The 15,833-nt window shown below is 51.1% G+C and overlaps 1 protein-coding gene across 2 annotated transcripts in view; it reads left to right on the top strand.

The window, feature by feature from the left end:
- The window catches only part of Grhl1 (grainyhead like transcription factor 1), a 44,574-nt gene that overhangs the window by 13,183 nt on the left and 15,558 nt on the right, over positions 1-15,833 (top strand). For both annotated transcript variants that reach the window (XM_028877699.2, XM_037198164.1), the window contains exon 8: positions 757-851. In XM_028877699.2, the coding sequence (XP_028733532.1) occupies positions 757-851 (95 nt within the window). The remainder of the gene's footprint in view (positions 1-756; positions 852-15,833) is intronic.

The following is a 15,833-nucleotide window of genomic DNA, read 5'->3' as shown; positions in this document are numbered from 1 at the left end:
CTCTTTAGAGATGATGATAAAGAGATTTCGGAATGTGCAAAAGGAAACCGCTCCTCCAGCTACGCCCTGAGCTAGGTTGCTGATCTCACTGGTGGTCTGTAATAATCCAGTGGTGGATGCCCAGGGTTCAGCTCCACAAAGCCTCTGTTCCCTCCCGGTTTCCAGTCTTACACAACGCCATCATCTACCCACAGGTGGCCATCCATCTGGGGCTCATGTTTCTCCGTCTTCTGAAATTCTCAGGCTCTCTTTTCTGTAAGAATCAGAAGAGCAGAGTTCTCTCTTTGTTGGGACAAGGTCTTTCAATCTAGCTCAGGCTGGTCTCAAACTCTGCATATCCCAGGTTGCCCTTGAATTCACACCAAAATCCTCCTGCTTCGGCCTCCCAGTTTCTGGGATTATAGGCATGTGCCTCTACACCCAGCTTAGAAGATCTGAGTTCTAATCTTGCTTCCAGAGATCAGTTTGGGGATCTTAAGACCATGCTTAAACTTTTTAGACTTAAACTTCCTAATTTTGACCCAATGATAATGGAATTAACTATATCTAAGCTTGCCTGCATTTAAAAAAAAAAAAAACAGAGCCCTGGGATAATTTTTTTCCTCCTTTATTTTAGAATTTCTTTCAACCCAACAAAATGCTTATTTAAATTGTCCAGAGGATAATGCAGAAAGCTGAGTATTTCTTTGACTGCTATGATCTCACATTGAAACTAACAGTTGTGACTTTCTTTTTCTCGTCCAATGCTTCATGTAGCCGACTACAAAGAAAGCTTCAATACTATCAGCAACATTGAAGAGATTGCTTACAATGCCATTTCCTTCACCTGGGACATCAACGACGAAGCGAAGGTATTTCATAACGTCCAGGGTGTGTCCCTCCCAGCTGTTTGAAAAGTGGGAGGAGCGTTCCCGATTTCACAGCTGATCTGCTTTGCAGTTTTACGCTTGTCCCCTCCTAGAGGTTATGAAACTGTCCTTACAGTTCCCACCCTCCTCCGAAGCAGCATTTTTTTCTTGCCGTCCCTCAGCGCAGAGTCCAGGCTGTGACGCCTCCAGGCTGGGCTGTCGTCACCTGCCAGGGCCTCCTGTCCGACCCCCGGGTTCACCCAGGCAGGCCCTCTTCCCTTGGCTTCACTTCCTCATTTGCGGAGTAGCATTCATACTCCGCCCTCCCCCCACTCCGTGATGTAAGGATTAGTGCGGCCGCATCCCGGCAGCCAGGTGGGGTTCCTGCAGAAAGGGTAAATCCAAGTTAGTCGCAGTGCCCATTTCCCACCGTTAGCAGACTTAACCGCGGGAGAGTCTTCCGCCTCCTGCGTTCACAGTGCACAGTTGCCTCCATTCAGAGGGTCACTTGGATGATTTTCTGGGACTTTTCAGGGGATTCTTGGAGACATAGTCTTAAGTTGTGTCTCCCTTCCCATGACAGCCTCTCCATTCTCTTCATTAAACTTATTGGAGTTTTGCTGGGCAGTGGTAGCGCACACCATTACTAATCAGAGACAGAGGCAGGCGGATCTCTGAATTCCAGGCCAGCCTGGTCTAGAGAGCGAGCTCCAGGACAGCCAGGGCTACACAGAGAAACCCTGTCTCAAGAAAAACAAAGAGAAAAAATACCGAGTGAGTTCTGGCATGTCGTTACTTTAGAAATCAGAGCCCCAGAAGCTCTTAGGTGCTGGGAAGGGCCATCACAAGCTTTTGTTGTAAGATTAGTGATGCTTTCCTTTATTCAGGGTTCCCACGCACGGTCTGATCACCTTCCTGCCCTTTCCACCCTCTCCTTTCCATTCTTCCACTGATTCAGGAAGAATTTTGGTCTCTGTTGAGAGTGTAGGCCTTATAAAGCATGAGATCCCCAGCATCTCATGCCTGTTCTCCCTAAAAGAAAAGAAAGTCTTAATTCATGGGATAAGACACTACATTAGAAGCTTATGGTTATCAGGGCTTGCTTCAATTTCTGTTGCTTAAAATTGCTTTTAAAAATCAAATACTGTGGCCGGGTGTGGTGGTACACACCTTTACTCCTAGCACTCAGGCGGCAGAGGCAGGTGGAGTTCTGTGAGTTCCAAGCCTGCCTCTTCTACATAGTGAGTTCCAGGTCAGAGCCATAATTGAGAACCTGTCTCAAAAAAAAAAAGAAAAGAAAAAAGAAAAAGAAAGAAAGAAAAGAAATCAAATGAGGAGGTTCTCGGGAGTCACATGCAGTTAGTTCTCCTGTCCCGCGTGTCATGGTGGTTGTATCTAAGGCAAAGGACGTCCTTCCACTGGGTGAGACAGTCTGCAGGAAGCTCTGGGGGCCGCGACAGTCTCCCCTGGCAGCCCCCACTGCTCCGTCCAGATGTCAGCTGGCTGCCCCTCCAGAGCTGGTGCTAGATTCCGTTTTAGAGGGGCTGCTGAGGGATGCACGCCACTTTGCATGTTTGTCTCAGTTATTTTGAAACTTAACACTGCGATCGGACTTAGCGTGCGGCTTCTAAGAAGCCAGGTAAGAGGAGCTGGCCATGCCCTCTGGGCGCTTCTGGTCTCGGGCTCCTGAGAAGTGTTTCCTGCTTCACTGGGAACCTGCAGAGCCGCAGCAAGGAAGCACTGTACTGAGTTCTCTAGTCTGACTTACTGTGACCTACGCCAGTCTCCAGCTGGGGGAGGGGTGGGTGTGTCGTTTGTTTGTTTGTTTTTTGCACCTTTGCCACCCTTGGAAAAGCAAAAGGCTGATGAGGCCGGTTCTGCCATCTGTTGGGTGTGGCCGGCGTTAATAAGCACTTGTCAGGGCCTCGGAGATCTGGGCTGGAAGGACCTGCGTATGGGCAGGGTGTGTCACTGGAGGGTGGGAATAAGGAAGGCTGAGGAAACAGGGACGGCAGGCTGTGTGCTGAAGGCTGACGGGGACCTGCCCCGGACAGAACTGCTCCCCGTGCTCCCGCCGATGCAGAGGCAGAGCGGGCTCCCTCCTCTTACCCACTCAGAGTCTGTGCACAACCCTCTCCTACTCCCGGGACATGGTGGTGTGCCATTCCTTAATGAGGCTGCTCCCTTTTGAAGCTGATACCAGACATCAGTTTCAAGCGCGTGCTGGAATCCAGCAAGTCGATTCTTTGCCCTCCCCAGCCAAGTCCATGCTTCTGTTTTCATACTTAAAGTAATTAATGCCTCGAGGTGGCTAGAGTGAGTAGGTGTGCGTGCAGAATCCTGTAGAGTCGGGGTGTTTTGTTTACTTACTTACTTTATGAAAGTATCTACCTTCTTAAATGGCTCCCTTTCTTGTTCTCACTTAGATATGTTCGTTTGTAATTAATTCATTGTTTTCTTAGTAGTGCTGAGAAATAAACCCAGGGCTAGGCAAGTGCTCTACCCGTGAGCTGCACTCCAGCCCAGTATATGTTAATTCCTGATTGTCTCTCACAAAACGTCCAGGTTGGTGGGAGATGTATGGCATTCCTTTGCTCTGACTTCTAATGGTAACATCTACTCTCTGGCATGCCAACATGAATTGATTCAGGATTCTGACCAAGGTCTTTCTCTGAGTCCTACCTGTTCGTGGACTTCTGCCTCTTAATTGGATGTCATTGTTTTGAGAACACACAAAGGTAAATCATGAATGTCTTGACTCGTGTGCTACTTGGGAAAACACTGCTCCAGCCTGGACTCAACTCATTGTGTGCCTGTGCACAGGCAGTTCATGGATGTAAGCAGGAACCCACTGGTGCCACAGAAGCGTTAAGGGAAAAGCCATTTGTTTTTAAAGCAGAGGCAGAAAGGGAAGCTGCTTTGAAAACTAGGAATGTCTGGGTGTGGTGGCACACGCCTTTTATCCCAGCATTCAGGAGGCTGAGACAGGCAAACCTCTGCATTTGAAGCCAGACAGGTCTACATGGCGAGTCCAGGGCCAGCCGGGGCTGCATAGTGAAAGACGTTCATTGGCAGCTGGACACCCTTCTAAAGACTTAGAAGTTGATGGACAGGTTACAGTTCCTCTAGGCAGTGGCTCCGATTTCTTCCCTAGCACTGTGTGGCCAAGCTGGGCTACTGGACACCATTCAGCAGGAAGCAGCAGCGTCTGCATTTGGACCTTCAAGGACTGGCAAGGTGCTCAAGTGTAGGATTCATAGGGAAAGACATGAGGGCCAGAGAAGAAAGAAGAGGAGGTGAGGAGCTGGCGTACAGCAGAGTGGGCACGTGCTCAGCTGCATGGGCACCCCCTTGAGCCAGCGGGTCCCTTCCACCCTGCAGGAGCCAGGCTTGGTCCATCTAGCGGCTGATGCTCCGGCAAGGCTAGCCGCAGACTCCTGCCTCCAGGTCTGGGGTTCCACGCGGTACCACTGTAGCCGCAGCTCACCTAGGTCACGCATTAAATAGACTCTTGTGGAGCAGCCCAAGACCTTCAGTGTGGCATCACCACGTCAAGGGAAAATGTGTGCGTTACTTCACACATGAAGTTGGGAGATGAAAGTCTCAGTCAGGGTCTCTACAATAGTCCTAGGAAGAGGGAAGGATTATGGGTCTGCTGGAGCTCCTGGCCTGAGTCTGCTCTTATCTGGCGTGGGTCATAAACCTTAAGTGTTTACAGCAGCGCTGAGATTTGGTTAGTGGTAGAAAGAGGAAGCCCAGGGGTCTAAAATAAATAGTGGGAAGAGAAGTGAGAGGGAGAACTAAGTCCTGTGTGTAACTGTCCCTCACAGGCTGGGCTGTCCCTCACAGGCTGGGCTGTCACTCAGACTGTGCTGGGCTGTCCCTCACAGGCTGGGCTGTGCTGGGGTGCCTTGCCGTGTTCACACTCCACCCAGCACCATGTAGCAGCGCTTAACCCTTTCAGGACAGCATTGCGGACTCACTAATAGAAATGACTCTAGAAAACACTTGGGTGACAGTCAGCTGCAGAGGAGTGGAGATTATAAACCGAAAAGCACCCGGTCCTGGACAGCAGCACCAGGGAAGGTCATGTAGCAGCGGCGGCGGCCTAGGCGTGGCTCTGGTCACAACCAAGTAGCCAGAAGGGCAAAGAAGATGGCGGTGGTTCAGGGCACAGCTCTCTTTGCTGCTTGCTCTTTGTGAATATTAAACTATTAAGGATGTGATAGGCTCCGGGGATACAGAACCTCTAACCAGTGAGTTTCCCTCGTGCTGATCTAAAGCCTTTAAGGTAGATTGTGTTGTGGCTACATTCACATGGCCCACTCAGAACTACCGGTACCAAAGAGTTCCCTGTGAGGTGTGGGCCAGGCCCCCGGGGTGGGTGACACCAGGGAGCGTGTGCACAGAACCTGGTGAGCTTTGCGAGTTGTGCCTCCCGAGGCTTGAGGCTGCCCGGGCTCGGGGTCTTTGCCCACCACTCTGCCTCAAGCCCCCCCGGTGCGATTCGTGAGTTGCCATCCGGGCTCTTTCAGAAGGAGGCTGATTAGTCTTAGTGTGTGACCAGGCTGCTCACTGGCCAATGGGACCGCAACTTTCCATGCTGGGACCCGTCCGTGGGTGTGACGGGTCAGTCGCAACACACTTCGTCTCTCCCTGGTTAGCTCCCTCCCGTTTCTTGCCTTCCACGCAGGGCACAGGCTGAGGGGTTAGGGCAGGGGCGAGGGCGGTCAGAGGCGCAGCCTCCTGTCCCTGGAAAAGCTGTGGGGTCGGACCGTACGCTTTCACAGCCCGCTGGAGCCACCTGCTCTGAGAAGGTACTCGCAGGACTCTGGGCGGCTGTCCTGGAACACAAGTGTTCTGTCATGGAAAGGCTCATGTGACAAAATAAAGAGGATTAGAACGACTTGACGCCTACCTTGAGGTCCCATAAGCTTCACCATGAGGGCTCTTGTGTTTAGGTGGAGTGACGTCTTTCATTTGGTCTCCCGGTCTCGGGCAAGAGCCAGTGGAGTCCCGGGGAGGGGACCATCAAGGCTGGAGGCCGTGGAAGGGGTGTGGTTACTCGGGTAACCTGAACTTGGGATGTTTTGTGTGTGCTTGTGGGGTGCTCGGCTTCTGAGTTTAATGTCAGTTTGTTGTTTTGTCTGAGCGTAATGTTTGGAGTTCATTGTGAGAGTGTGTGTTTTTTTTTAAATGTGTTTAGACTGATCACACTTGCATTTAAAGGGATTCCATTCTAGTGAAGCATCAATCGGGCGATATTAAAATAAGGCGGCGCCATGTTTGGTTGCATTAAGCTGGGACAGGTTTGGTTTGTTTTACAACTTTAAATTTCCAGTGTGAATGGGAGGGCAGGAGGGACGAGAGAAATGAGTCACATATTATGCTTGTAATTGCAATGATGGGCAGGGGACTTAAAGTGTATACTTGCCGGGCTGCTTAAGTGGGAACACATCAGGAAACACTGTTACTTTTCGAAGAAAGGACATGGGCCAGCAAGGTGCCTTAGCTGGGAAACAGCAATCCCAGTTCAGCCCCCCTCGCTGGATCCACATGGCGTAAGGAGAAAACAGACCCCACACTTTCTCCTCTGACCTCCACATCCCCACACACATATCCTAAACGATAAATATCCTTAGAATTACAGCGAGGAAGCGACATTCAGGGCCCAGGCAGACCATGGGTTATCTATACACAGACACCTAGCCTTCCACCCCCAGGGACACCGGAGGTGGCCTCCTGCTTGACGTTCATTGGACTGCAAAGATTTTCTCTTGTGTAGTTGAAAACACGTTTAGGGTTGAGGGGGTGGGTTAATGGGTAAAGAGCTCGAGGACCTGAATTCAAGCGCCTGGCTGAAGCCGGAGTGCTTGTGCACATCTGTCCAGTTGTTGTGGACGGCAGAGACAGGATTGCTAGGGTTTGCTGGTTTCTGGGCTAGCTCCGGCCGGTTCCGAGAGAGACCCTGTCTCAAGGGACTAAGACGAGTGTTTGTTGACAGAGCAGAAATAGTTCATCCTTCTCTGGCCTCTGGGTGCGCCCACCACACCCACACCCATTAAGTAAATAAATAAAGATAAAACTGCTCATTAAAGTAAAAATGTTAAAAACATCCACCGACGAGAGCGCGACATGCCTTCATACAGTGAGGCGTCTGAGAGCGGATCTGTATTAAAAACACCAGGATCATTTCCTCGAGGCCGCTGCTCTGGGTACCACGGCAGGGATGATTTCTCTCCGAGGCTCTTCCTTTACAAGCTGGGTCTGCGGGGGCTTCGCTGCACCATTGTGCCCGCCCGCACGGGTGTCCACCGCAGTGTCCAAGCCAGAGGTTCTGTTAGTTGTGAACTGAAACACCCCGAGTTGCGGCGGGACTTTAGAACCCACGGTAACAATATGAGCATTTATTCAGCGTGTGCCTGAGGGTGAGGGCCGGCCCAAGGTGTCTCTGACTGCCGCGGAGACACTTGGCAGCTAAGAGAGCCTCCGTTTGGTAGTGAGTGAGACCTGTAGCCTGTGGAACGGGTTTCAGGCAGCCCTGTCCATTTAGACACCGTTGGTGCTGTCGCTGGAGTTGCGTGTTTTCTTTGGGGGGGGTGGAGTGGATTTTTGCCCTTCCCCCCCCGCCACTCTGAGGAGACAATGAGCGCCTCTGTGGAGACTTTGACAGCTTGTCAACCTAACCTGCCATCTCGTGTTTCTTCCTGGAAATCCCATCTGTGGCTCTGTCCTTTGAGGCGGGTTCGCCACTCATGTGTTTTGCTTTGTTTTTCATTTATTTATTTATTGTAGATTTGCCACTTTTAAACCCGAATCAGAACAGCCGTGGCTCTGGCCTGACAGTGTAGAGATTTGGAGGCGTCGTGGGGCCCTGGAGTCAGGGGTTCTTGTGACCAGCAGCCTTTCCCGCAGGTCCCCCGGCCCCTGTGCTGGAATCCACAGACTCGGCGCCTTTAGCTTCTCCAACACTGGGCTGACAGTCACTGGCCTGCCTTCAGTGCCCGCTGTGCCCGCTCGCCTGTCCGGCTGTGAGCTCTGGGGGTGGGATGTGGTCTGTGTTTGCCGGGGTCACGCCCCCATACAGTGAGTGCTGCATGTTTCAGGGCAGGCACTCTGCCCGTTCGGGACACGTCTGCCAAGTGTCCTTAGGTCCAGCAGGTCTCGCACACGGAACACAGAGGGAAGGGGGCGGGCTGGTCCCTCTGAGCGTCTTCTCCTCCGCGCCTGTCTTTTTATCTCGGTGACTTTTCCCCTGGCTCTCTGCACGGCACAGAAACCGAGACACTGTGTGGGCGGTGTGGGAAGCGGGCTGTGGCAACAGCCTTGCTGACTCGGAGCCTGTTTTCACCTCCAGGGAACGCCCCTCCTGGCCGTGGGAAGACTGCGACTCAGTCCTTTTTCTCCTCCCACGGCCCTGCCCGCCCCACCCCTGCCCGCCCGCTGGTCTCTTTTCTCTCGATGGTCATTTGATCGGCTGAGAAGCCGCCGAAGGGTTCAGCTGTGCCCTCGCAGCCCTCTGAGCCGCTGGGCAGTTCGCGGTGACAGTGGCCTTGCAGTCGTGGTGTAGTTAGGCCATGCCGCCACCCCCCAACCCCCCCCCCCGACAGAGCAGGGGCAGGTGGGACGCACCCTGGATTATCTGGCGCATCAGTAGTGGAACTGGATGCGGCTGAGTGGGTGACTCAGTCCCGATACCGTCTCAGCGCCACACACTCATTAACTGCACGTGGCCTGGGCAGCCAGGGCAGGGAGGAGGCAGAGCCCGGGGGGAGGCGGGTCTGTTTGTTTGTTCTGCTCAGGGTCGGGGGAGGAGGGCAGCGTAAAGCCCAATAAATGTTCCCTGCTAATTAGACCGCGCCAAGAACTGGGTCGAGACTTATAGTTTAAGGTCTTGCCTACCCTATCAGCTTCGATCCAGGTTCTCAACGTCCTTGAAATGCACTAGGAAAATGGTGATTTTACTCTCTTTAAGTAGTGCTATTGGAAATGAGGGGAATTATTTTCATTTCAGCTGTCGGCCAGTTTCTCCCCGTGAAGAGCTGCTTAGATCTTTCCACTGATTTGGATAAGTAAATTTGAACTTATCCTACAGTTTCTACTTCCTTTTAGAAGATAGATTACATTCTAGAAAGGATCTTATAGTAGATATTCTCTGTATTTGACTGAGTTGAATTTTGATATAAAAATGAGTTAGATTCCCAAGGCCACTAGGACTGTATCCAAGATGGCTGTCTCTGTGTCTCCCGGAGCCAGAGCCATCAGCTAAGTCCTGTGACTTATTTGCAACAAGTAGGAAGTTTGGCAGAGAGCAGCTGTTTGGTTTGAAATACAGAGACCTTTAACTTCATGCCTCATGATCAAGGTGACCTTCCGCTCCGTGTTCTGTCTGGCTGTCCGTTTTCCCCACCTTCCCACGTCTCCAGTTTTCCATTGGTGTCTCTCCATGAGTGGCCAGGGAAGGCATTGGTTCTGGAGTCCCAAGAGCTGGTCCTACCAGGGCTTTGCCATCCTAACCCTGAACCTCACAGCTTGGCCCTGTCTGTCTCTAGTGAAGTTCCTGAGAACCAGAGATCATGGGTAGTGTGGCGTCTGTGAGGAGGATCAGTGCATACGGAGAATGTCCAGCTGTCCCCAGTTACCACGGTAACCTTACCAAAGCATCTTCCCCAGCTGAACCCACCTGCTTTTTCCTTTCCCCTCCATCGGGGCTTTGCTTGTGATGTGCACGGGGCAGTTAGACCTTTATAACCGAGTCTTAATGCGCAGGTCACAAGTGAACCAGGAGCTCTCAGCTCCGAAACCCTTCCCACAAATCAGTCTGCAGTGTAAGAGCAACATGCCACTGGTTCACCCTTGAACGTTTCTGGACAAGTCTGACTCACTTCTAACATCCTTCCAGGGAGTGCTACACACAGAACCAATGCTTTGCTACTAGGGCAGAAAAACTGGCTTGAGAAGACACTTGGCAGAAAGCTGGCTTCCCTAACTGATCAGCCAGCCAGCCAATCACCTGAGCAGCTCTGGGAGGGGACAGGCATGATTGGAGCAGGCAGCCTGGCCTGAGGCATTCTCCAGACTAGGATGCTCAGCATTCGTAAAGCCAAAACTCTGCTCTTGGGTCTGTTATCAGCAAGGCAAAAGCACCATGTCCTTAGGAGTTCCAGGGAAGCCGAATTTTCAGCCAGGGATTCGTCAGCCGCTGGATATTTTGGCAAAGCCTGTTTGCATTGGGCCGTTCTCTTTACCCCTCTGAGTAGCTGCTGTGAGTTTAGGTGGGAAAGAGGCAGCTGAGACAGCCTAGTCTGAAGAGGGAGCTGACATGTGAGGATGCAGCATGGACTGGGAAGCAATGGCTCCTTGTACTTGCACAGAAACCCGGGGTGACGGTCACCACCCACCACTGCGGTGCTTTCAGGCCAGACTTCCGTCCTTCAAGGGAATCACCAGGGGATAGTGAGCACCACACTAATCGACACTGCCATTCAGCTCCTTGCAAGTTTTGTAACTTTTGGCTGATGGAGTCCAGGTGCTTTGTTTTCCAAAGACTGGGGGCCTGGGTGCTAGACCTCTGAGCCTTGTCCATTGTCCAGCCTTGAATCCTGGGTGTTTTATGGAGGAGCCCTTTCCATGAACTAAATGTGTGGTTCGGAGTTCCCGGCTTTCTCCCTACAGTTAAACACACTTGTCAGCTTACATGCCAGGCTAGTCTCCTCACAGTCCAGGGGTTTTGCTGGGATTGTGCTCAGCTTGTGGTTAAGAGGCAGAAAGAAGACAAGCTCCCAGAGGATTGGATGAGTTAGAGGCTTATAAACTGAATTTTTAGTCTCCTCTGCTTTGCCCGCTGGGCGGTCATTTCTGAGTGCCATGCCCTGCCTCCTTATTTCTCTTGCTCCTCTTCTTCCTTGGAGGGTGGCCATGGGAGGAGCAGCCAGCTGTGTGATCAGTATCAAGGGGCTCCCGTGATGCTTCTGGGAGAATTCTCGCACAGCAGTTTGGGGTCTGGGAGAGCATACGGATGAAACCCCCTGACACCTCCAGTCAGCTAATGTACATTCCCTCACTTTCAAGCTGCACTTTGCAAACCAATGAAAATCTTAAGTATTCTGAGCGTGTGAATTCTCAACCAGGAATGAGGAACTGTCTTAGAAAAATGGGCTGGACGTTTAAAAAGAATCTTGCAGAACATCCTTGGCCTATTCAGTCATTGGTTTGTGGTTAGGGGTTTGGTGGGGTTTTTTGTTTGTTTGTTTGCTTGCTTGCTTGTTTTTTTAGTTTTTTTTTTTTTAGTTTTTTTTATTTCCCTTATAACCATTTTGGGTGGGAACTTTAGTTGTAATCTTGATTACTATTTTGATTGGTTGAATAACATCACACTTTCCCTCAAAATAAGCCACAAGGAAGTGTAGCAACACAAGTCAGCACTGAAGACTCCTTCCACACAGAGGCCTTCCCAGCACTCTGACGAGGGGAACGTGTGTGTGTGTGTGTGTGTGTGTGTGTGTGTGTGTGTGTGTGTGTGTGTGAGTCAGCCTTTCTGCAGACTTTAGCTGTAGAATTGGATGTGGTGCATGTATGTGTGCATGCTTGTTTCTGCACACTCGTGTGCATCCACGTGTTTCATAGAGGAGAAGTTGGGTGTGTAACCATCCATCTTTCTTTTGGATGGCTTCTGTAAGAGACTTTGGAGTTTGGCTTATGGTGCTATCAGCAGGGGATTTGTCTGCCCCGAAGAATGGTCAGAATGTCTGTTTTATACAGACTTGAATGCCTTGGTCCATTCTTAGTCATTCGGGATGTGGAATCAATCGCTCTTTAAATTACTTTATGTGTTTGGGTGTCTTGCTGCTTCCCGAAGTTGCAGAGACAGCTGGATGTTGACCTACAGCTCTCCCTCAGCCCTCTGAGCATAGATAGACAACAGTGTGGCCCGAGGACCCAGTCATCAAGCCCAGGCTAGACAGCTTGTAGAAAATGGAAATGCTGAACTATGAAAACGCTCCCTGTTTTCTCTTTTATTAAAAACATATTGGAGTTGGGTGGTGGTGGAGGCGCACACCTTTAATCCCAGCACTGGGAGACAGAGGCAGGCGGATCTCTTGATCCTGGCTGGTCTACAGAATCAGTTCCAGGACAGCCAGGGCTACGCAGAGAAACCAAGAAAACAATAATAATAAAAACTACGCATTAAGTATATGCATGCCCCAGGTGTCAGGAGCAGAGGTGACTATTATGGTGTGATCTCAAGGGGTCTCATGTAGTGCAGTTCATAGTCACAACTGGAATCTCAGCCTGGGCACACTGGTTCATACAGAGGTGTTCATTCTGAGAACATTTCTGACCAACTTTGACCTTGTTGAGTAGCAAGATCTGTGGATAGTGAATATTCTACCTGATAGGCCTCTGCCTCTGTAAAACACTCCTTCAGTTAGAAATGCATGTAAGAGGATCAAACTCTTCAAGGAAGAAATCATGGACTGAGGTGGGTTTCATAATCTCAGAGTTTGGGAGCTGAAGGAGACCTGAGGTGCATTGACGTGTAGGAGACCAGTCCTTTCGTGGGATGGTGTTATCCTGGTTGATCATGTGAATACCTGGGAGCACCCAAGAACAGTTCTGATGTCAGACCCCCCCCCCCAAGAGGAGGTCTTCCAAATCCTCAGCCATGGGGCTTTGGGGCGTGAGGGATTCCAGCGTGGCTGTGGTGTGGAGCAGTGTTTGAGAGATGGACTCTGGGGCTTCTGTGTGCAGTGGCTCCCCTAGAGTGCTTGGGGGAGGAAGAAGGGGGTATCTATCTTTTTGATAACTTTTGAAGTCTCCTAAGTTGAAAAGGGGGTCTACCAAGTTCCCAGGCCAAATTGAATGAGGCTGCATGGCACCTTTAAAGTAACAGTGTTTATAGAAAGTAGACTGATAGCCAGGCGGTGGTGGCGCACGCCTTTAATCCCAGCACTCGGAAGGCAGAGCCAGGTGGATCTCTGTGAGTTCGAGGCCAGCCTGGGCTACCAAGTGAGCTCCAGGAAAGGCACAAAGCTACACAGAGAAACCCTGTCTCGAAAAACCGAAAAAAAGTAGACTGATAAATGTATTTTCCTGTGTGTGTGTGTGTGTGTGTGTGTGTGTATGGAAGCCGGAGGTTGATATGGGTATCTCCTTCAGTCACTCTCCACCTTTTATTCTGAGACAATCTTCCATGAAATCCTGAGCTCACCAACTTTCTAGACTGGCTGAGGGCAAGCCGACCCCAACAATTCTCTTACCTCTGTCTCCTCAGCGCTGGGGTTACAGTGCGCGCTGCCATGCCCAGACTTTAGGTAGGTGCTGGGGATCAAACAGGAAGGGGGGTGTGGCCCCAGACTCCTGTCTGTTCCCCTCCTCTTACCTGCAGTAAAGACAGTAAGGTTTGGGCTCATCCTCCTCACCCGCTGTGGACGGAACAACTTAAGGGCCTGGAGTTGGAAGTGACCTGAAGATCCTCTGCCTTGGCTGGTCATGTGACAGCAGAGTCCAGAGTTATGGCGCTAGTTAAGGACAGAGTGGGGACAGAGTGGTTGCTCTGATTGTCAGATCAACTCTGCCTCTGTTGAGCACCTTAACTCCGCCCCGCTCCCCCAGCAAAATCATGGGGGGTGGGGTGTTGCCTATTTTGCTGGCCTTTGGTGAATGCCTCAACCAGTATGGTTTCACTTGGTTTGGCCCAGGATGCCCATGACGGCCCAGCATATTCTTCCATGATGCTACTGCGTGAGACAGTAAGTGCTGTGCTGTTTCTCTGGGGTCTTCCGGCCGCTGTCCTTCATAAAGTGTGCGTCTGTTTCCGGCTCTGTCCCACCCACTGGTGTGGTGGTCTTTTATCTGATCAAGGAGGCAGTTTTTCAAATGCCAGGTTAGGGTGAGTCGGCCCTTTTTGATAACTTTTGAAGTCTCCTAAGTTGAAAAGGATTTTCATAAATAGGAAGCAGATGTGTCTGAGTAAGAACATGGAAGTCAGGCAGTGAGACCCTTCCCAGAGGCTCTGCGTTCAGGCTGAGCCTGGGATCCGGCTGTTCTGAATAGAGGCTTGACCGCTGGGAAGCGAGGGAGGCGAGGCTTGGGTTGGATTACTGCTAAATCCTCTTGTCAAGGGAATGGTACTCTGGGTCAGAGACTTCCTGGAATTGGGGATCTAAGTGTAACTTTCCCAGGCAGCCATTTTTGAGTTAGGAATGGTGCCGCCTGGCCCAGGGTGAGAGAAGTGTGGCTTTTTCCATTTGGTTGGAAACTGAAGTGTGCAGTGGTTTGTAACTTTTCTTGTTTACAAAGACTCCTTTCTTCTTCATTTCATTTCCCCTTTCAGATTTCTCCCCCCACACACACACACATTTATTTATTGGTGTGTGTGCACGCCCACATGCATGTGCATGTGTCACAGCATGCATGTGGAGGTCAGAGGTCAGGAAGCCCGTTCTCTCCGTCTTTCTCCACGTGGATTCTGAACATTGACTCCAGGTCAGAAGGCCTGGTGCAGGTGTCCTTCTTTACCCGCGGAAGCATCTCGCTGACTCCTGTCCCATAGACTGACTCCTGTCTCTCTGCATGTTTATGGTTTCGTATAAAATGTTTTCAATATGCAGAAGGCGGTGGTGGGTCAAAGCACAGACTTTTCAGTAACGAGGTTCAGAAACCGGGCAGGCCACTTCCTGCCTGCGAATCTGGACTTAAGTCTTTTTTGAAGAAAAGGGAGCAGGGCTGGAAGGTGACTCAGCCATAAAGTGCTTGTCTTGCAAGCGTGAGGAGCTGGGTTTGGCCTCCGAAAAAGCCGGGTGTGGTAGTGTGCTGTACCTGTGTCAGCTGGGAAGGCAGGGAGAAGAGGATGTCTGGGATTCCCTGGCCATACATTCTCGCCTCACAGGGGAGCTCCAGGCCAAGGGGAGACTTGTCTCAAAGGGGTAGATGGTGTTTCAAAGGATAACGCCCTGGGTTGTCCTCTGGCACACACACTCAAGTTGTTTTTTGTTTTTGTTTTTTAAGTCAAGTAATTTTGTTCATTTACTGGAAATAGTTAGACAACTTTTAGAAGCGAGCTACCACATTGCCAGAGTGTGAACAGTCTAGAGAAAGGGACACAGCTGAGCCCCTTCCATCTAGACCTCCAAGCAAAGGGTCACGTCCGGGATGAGGTCAGTGGGGAAAGGTACCTTCACCATGGTGGGTGAACTGGAACAGCCTTGGCGGCTCCTGGAGATTCAAACGTGGGAGGGCAGCGCCCTCTTCTGGGCACAGGATAGCTCTGTAGAGTATCAAAGAGCCCAGCACGGTCCCAAGCACCAAGTTTGGCAACTGTTCCAGCCTGGACGGAGAGACAGGTTTTATGTGGAGGACAGGATCCCGCGGGACCCTTGCAGACCAGCACAGGCAGGGGAGGGCTGTGGGGCGGACCTAACGGGATCAGTAAGGAAGCTGGCAGGGTCAGCATGAGGTGGGACTGATGGTGCCCAGGGACAGTGAGAAAGATCTGGGGGGCGCTGGTGAAGGAACAGATAGGGTGATCTTCAGATCTTGTACTGTACACGTCTCAAGTCTTGTTAGGATGTTCAGTCTTTTCTCACTTAGTAGAGTCACCCGCTGGCCGCACTTCGTGCCCTGCCCGGCACTGGCTCTTGGTTACTGGGGCTCTAACTCTGCCTCTCCAGCTTCTCTTTCCTGCCCTCTTCTCTTCCATTCAGTGCTCCTGTAGCACGCAGTCCCCATCACAAACCTATTTACGACCCAAGGCCAGCCCTGCCTGTGTCTTAGCTGAGCTGGACGGCCAGTACTTCTCGGGTCACCCCATCTTGACTGGTGGGGCCTAGGTGCTGGAAAGAGTCCCGGTTGTGTGGCATAAGGGTCTCGCATCTCTGAAATTGCCCACTTAAAAAAAAAGCAAGAAAACCCCTGTGTTTCTAATCTTATCCACTGCATGGTGCCCATAAATAAATTCCAAAGACAGTGGCCTGGGAAATGAGA

This window comes from Peromyscus leucopus, chromosome 22, assembly GCF_004664715.2.
Source record: "Peromyscus leucopus breed LL Stock chromosome 22, UCI_PerLeu_2.1, whole genome shotgun sequence".
In the NCBI taxonomy this organism is placed as follows: domain Eukaryota; kingdom Metazoa; phylum Chordata; class Mammalia; order Rodentia; family Cricetidae; genus Peromyscus; species Peromyscus leucopus.
Note: the sequence above shows the minus strand (reverse complement) of the source record. Positions and strands in the feature narration are given on the sequence as shown.